General features: G+C 39.8%; 1 protein-coding gene across 1 annotated transcript; it reads left to right on the plus strand.

Annotated features, from left to right (window-relative positions):
* The first annotated feature begins 1,590 nt into the window (after positions 1–1,590).
* On the plus strand, positions 1,591–5,239 carry dmrt2a (doublesex and mab-3 related transcription factor 2a). Its single transcript, XM_079607171.1, has 4 exons — positions 1,591–1,774; positions 2,064–2,422; positions 2,605–2,707; positions 3,164–5,239. The coding sequence occupies exons 2-4, from the start codon at positions 2,090–2,092 to the stop codon at positions 4,240–4,242; spliced, it is 1,515 nt and encodes a 504-aa protein (XP_079463297.1). The 5' UTR covers positions 1,591–1,774; positions 2,064–2,089; the 3' UTR covers positions 4,243–5,239.
* Positions 5,240–5,832: the final 593 nt, after the last annotated feature.

Here is a 5,832-nt window from a genome sequence, read left to right on the forward strand (position 1 = left end):
GGTTGGGAAACACTGACCTATTCATCATATCCTCGTTTTCATTTGTGATGGAACATGGCCCATTAGCCTATATAATTAATTTACAAGTTATTTTAGGCTACATTTTTTATTCCATTGTTACATGCAAGATCATGATAAGGCCATATATTATAATATAACCACGCTGACATTTCTTTATAGGCTACAAATGACTCAGACAAAATTTGTGTGCAAAACCTAATCCCAAATTAGTTGTTCATTTAAACCCTGTCAACAAGCTTACTCTCCCGCTCGTCCCGCATATGCTGCTGCCTGTATAAAGCCATCATGAACAGTAGCTGTGACATTCTTTAGTGTCAGTTGATTTTACTTTGTTTTGAGAAACATCACACATGGTAGGTCGATCGGGACAAAGAGAATTGTGTTTTGTGTATCAGTCCCGCATGCTTAGTCAATGTTTTTTTAAGTGTCGCTTGTTGTGTCAACTGTCATATCACGCTCAATCTTGAAAAGTTGAAAACAGTGTTTAAATGCATCCCCGAAGGCTTGTGCACTGCCAACAGCAACGCAGAAAGATATAAATTGGTGTAACAAGAGATCTAGTTTCTTGTTAACAGACAAACTAATTTGTACAACCGCTTCTAATCATTAAAATTATAAATTGGTCTCTCGGAATTGCAACCTTTATAATTGGGCCTATAAATAAAGACATGTCTTTAACAATTGAGATTTTAAATAAACGTCTATTCAAAGTTTTGAGATAGCCTATCATCATTAAACATGTAGGCCTATTTAAAAAAAATGCAATTAATCATGCTAAAAAGAACAATTAACATTTTAAGGGAACTTAATTATATCCTAGGTGAAAGCAAACAAACAAAAACAAAAAACACCTGTATAGCAACGCTGTTAGGTGCATTTGAATAAAAATGAAAATCCATCGCCAGTTTTTGCATTCACCAACTGTAATTTGAATATTTTCAATTAGTGGTTACTTTAGCCACTGCAAGCACATTAACGAAATATTACAACGTAACTTGCAAATGCGCGTTTGCTAGGCTATTGGCTATAATTTCATAAACAAAATTCAGTTGTTCAAGCTAAAGCAATTTAAATAAATGTAGCCTAACCTTCACGAAATATGCAAAGTTTTTATTATTTTCTTTAAGCATCTGCCAGCCAAAGTGTTAAGTTCTTCATTTATTTTATTTGATCAAATAGTATTTTATTAATGTTCTGTCTTTTCTTAGCGGAAAATAATTTAATATAGGCCAATATAGATGTAGCCTAAGTCTTAGCAATAAATAATTCATTAATAAGCCGAGACATGGGGGTTGAAAACTAGACGTGTTAAACAGCTGAACCCCCATTGTCCTCCGTGATTAATTGATAGTTTCCTAGAAATGTTTTATTTGTAACTTCACTCCATTAAGAACTTCGTTCAGAGAGCGATTCGATTCCAGCCAATGGAGAAGGTCCGTTTCACATCGAGCCAATCGGGATGTGCTGTCACACGCCGTCTCGAGATTGGCTCTCTGCGAGGGGAGCTTCCCTATTGGCCGTGCCAGATTTGCTGCGCGGATCTTAGAGTTGAAAGGCTGAGAGAATCTCACCGCACATTTCAGTGACAGATCAGGTAGTCTAAATGTTGCTCACTGAAAAATATTTGAAGGTGGCCTAATTTACTTTGGAAAAGCTCATTTTATCGCTTCAACATCTCTGGAAGAGGAGGAAACTCGAGTCCTGGTGCTATAAAGACTGTTGGATATACACCCCTTTGGTCTGCTTTGGCAAGGTACGTGTCTATGAGAAAGGAAGTCGAAATGCTACATAAATAAAAAAATAAATAGGCTACTGTAAAAATAATAATAATAACATAGCCTACTTTTAATTGTTGCTTAAAAAGGGTAAATCCAAGCTATCGTGGTAGTTTTATTTCAACCAGTTTGGGTCTACTGAGGTATCTAATTTGACTATTTGGAACTCAAGTAGAAATAATTAATTGACACGCTAAATGAATGAGAAATATTTATAATAGGCTACTTACTTCGAATAATTGACTATTTAGTCCTCATTTCTTCTAGACAGCATATTTACACACGTCCTGAAAATGACGGATCTTTCGGAGTTTGAGATCGACGTGGAGGGCCTGGAAACGGAGAGCGATGATCAGGCGGTGTTCACCGGCACTGGCGAGGACGACGCGGCGACCAAAGAAGATGACAAGCCCAGCCGCTTAAACCTCGGCTCTGGAGACCAGCGCAAACTGAGCCGCACTCCGAAATGCGCCCGCTGCAGGAACCACGGCGTAGTGTCTTGTCTTAAGGGGCACAAGAGATTCTGCCGATGGAGAGACTGCCAGTGCGCAAACTGCCTTCTGGTGGTGGAGAGACAGCGCGTAATGGCTGCTCAAGTGGCCCTGCGGAGACAGCAAGCGACAGAGGTGAGTGCGCGCTAACTAATGCAGCACTCCTCCATTTAGAACATTTATTGTCATCAATATCAAATTGAGAAAAAAAGAAGAAAAAAAAAAACAGTGAACAGGCAGACTTTCTATATTGCTACAGAAAAAAAAAGTACTTTTTAGAGCAAAATCTCATACAACTATGTATCATATAATTTTAGGACAAAAAAGGAATATCTGGGAAGCAAATCCCAGTGGAAAGACGAAATATCTATCAGAGACACATCCGTCCATCGACCATGCTGGCAAAAAGTATTTTAGAAGGTGGGTAAAAAATAAAAACAAACTGCATGCACAAATTGTGAACTCTTCCTCGCTGCTTATCTAAAGCTCAAGATTGATCTATCTGTCTTTTCATCCTGTTCCCCTTCTTTTAAAAACTAATTTTCTCCTCTTTCTCTCAGCCTTTCTTGGACTTCTGTCCATTTCAAATTAATTCACTTGGTTCCTCTCTGGATATATTCATGGCGTAAGCTCCTTTTAAATACAGCATGTTTCAATATTATTAGTATATAATATAAAACGATTAAAAATAAAAACTGTGCATGATATTATTGATGACAAAATGTATAAAAAATCAGATTGAACAGAAATCACATGTTTTTGTTTAAAACAAATGTAGAAATTCTTCACAGTAAAATAAATCAACAGAAAAAAGTGGCATACATCTGGTCTGTTGTTCTATATAAATTGAACCAAATGTATCGTTTTCATTCACAGGATATCGTCCAGTGCAAAACGACCCATATCTAGGAGCCGGTCCAGCTTTGCCCCCTCCTCTGAGCGACCGCATGAGGAAGAGACGAGCCTTTGCCGACAAGGAGCTGGAGACGATCATGCTGGAACGAGAGTACAAAGAACGGGAGCTTCTCGAGTCCAGCCAGCCCAGCTCTGCCTCACTCTTCCTTCCCGGCAACATGGTTCACGCTGCCGAGTACAACTCCTACAAGACGGCCTTCTCATCCTCCTCGGTCCCATCCACGGCTGAACCTTCTCCCAAAGATCTCTGCGGCTTTCTGCCCGGCTGTCTGGATCTCTCCCTGCAGTACGCAGCCACAGGGGGGACGACGGCTAACGTGGAGCTCATCTCCTCCAACGTTAGCGTAGCGACCACCTATCGCCAATACCCGCTCTCACCTCGCTTCGTCATGTGGCCGCGGAGCAGCGGCAGTATTGGCGATGCCCTGTTATACCAGCAGTGTCTCTTGAACGCCACCGCAGTCCAGAACTTGAAACCTGGAGCTGTTTGGGATCCAAAGATGATGTGCTCCTCTGAGAGCCACCCGCCAGAGCACGAGGCAGCGGCGTCCAGGCTCGAGGGCTCTCGAGCGGCTCCAGAGCCCTGCGACCTCCAGCCGGGGCCCAGAGAGGCTCACACAGGACTCGGCCAGAACGGAAGTGCCCGTTCAGCCTTCTCGCCTCCTAAGAGGGCGTACGGACAAGCTTTCCCAAATGTAGGGAGCCACGAGCATGTGATCAACAACATGAGCAAAGACGCTGCCAAGCACACGCTGTCCATGAAGCTCAACTCCTTCCATTCCCTCATACAGCAGACGCTCAACGACAAGAATCCGGAGATGAATGGGCCGTACTGTAAGGAACTGCTGGAGGAAGCGGCGAAAAAGTTCCGGGAGGGTACAGCCAAAGACGCAGCGGGACTCAAAAGCTCAGAAAGAGCGGGAAAGGACTTTGTAGCAAAGCCGTGGAGCACCAAGGTCACCGCAGGAGAGTCTCTGTCGTTCTCAGTGGAGGCCATATTAAAAAGACCTGCGCTTTCTTTAAATCGGACATCCCAGTAAGGCTTCCTGCTAAAATAATGATAATCATTTTAAAAGTACATGCTTGCTTTCTACTGATTGTTTATTTATTCACACAGACACATTTGGACATTTAGAAAAAGAAATGGCACCATTAATCTAAGCAGCAATGCTGTTTTTCCCACACACATCTGTATATATAAAACTGTACATACCATTTCAGACATGCATGTTGTACATTATAATACATCATAATGTGTAGATTATTTAAATGTAAATGTTAATTTTTCTACTTTAAAGGTGTCAATAAAATGAAATTTCTAAATATTTTAAGATGTATCATGTTCCAACCGTACTTTGTCATAGTGATATTATTTAGGCAGAAAAGTAATTGTTTATGTTAATCTATTTAATCAAGGCAATCAAACAAGACAAAAAAATCAGTTAAATACATTTTGATCAGTTAAATTTAAAATATGAATACGAAGTAAAATAAAAAATATATGTATATATATAGAGTGACTGATACATTTTAGCAAAAAATTGCTGCTTGAGATGTTCATTTGTTATTAATTAGTTCATGGATTGTGGCTTAGAGCAAAAGCAGAGTCAATGTAAATATGTGCAAATACCGCAAACTATGATTCTAACTCAGTTTAATTCTAGACAGATGACAATGCGCTTTTTGTGTACATTGATTGAGGCAACGATTTACATTGACCATCAGGTTTATAGAGTAACTGTGTGTGTTTATCTAAAAGGATAAATGATTTTGTTGACTTATTCCACTTTATGTGCAAATACGGAGCACCTGCTCAAGACATTAATTGTCTACATGTATCACAGATGTCGTTGAAGGAAACACGAGAAGTCCATAAACTGTGAAATACCTTTTACAATTCACTCTTTTTTTAACATTTAGCTTTAGCTGACGTCAGATTATGCTGGGCCGTGTGTAAATGCAGCGATTGTATTCTGAAGATGATAGAGAATAAAAAAAAATAAAGTGACAGCTAAAGCTAAAATGATACTTTACTACATTAAGGCTTGAATCTGCTTCCATTATATCATGTGAAATAAGCTTTATTTTAGTCTGCCTATTAAAGAGAAATTTCCAAGCTACATATGAAATTATTGTAAACGGACCTAATAAATGTTAACAATATAAGACATAGTTGAAATGCTCATTGCACAGTTCAATGGCTCAGATGGAATCATTTCTGGCTTCAAATGGAGCGGGGAAAAGTCTCTGAGGAAAGCCCTCTGCACGATATCTCCTAAGCCACTGAGAATAGCATGAAATTATAGATTGACTACAGCTGTTCTGTTAGTCAAATTCTGCTTTCTTAGGAAGAACAGATCCTGGTACGAAAATCAAGAAACAAATTTCAAGAAACGATCACATTGTCGGTATCACTAGAAGGTTGTTCGGTGCTCATTTTACCTGTTATCGCTTCTCTTATTGACTGTAAATAGCCTACCCTTGCGATGTGGAAAATGGGTCAGTGACTATGCAATAGGAGAAGCTTTCGAGTTCAAATAAACTGAAGCCAGTGAGGGTGGATTGTAACAGGACAGTGGATCTGCTGATGAGCCCTGTTCCCATAGTGTCAGATTTAGCACATTAGCAAA

The sequence above is a fragment of the Phoxinus phoxinus genome (assembly GCF_949152265.1).
Source record: "Phoxinus phoxinus genome assembly, chromosome: 3".
NCBI classification, from domain to species: domain Eukaryota; kingdom Metazoa; phylum Chordata; class Actinopteri; order Cypriniformes; family Leuciscidae; genus Phoxinus; species Phoxinus phoxinus.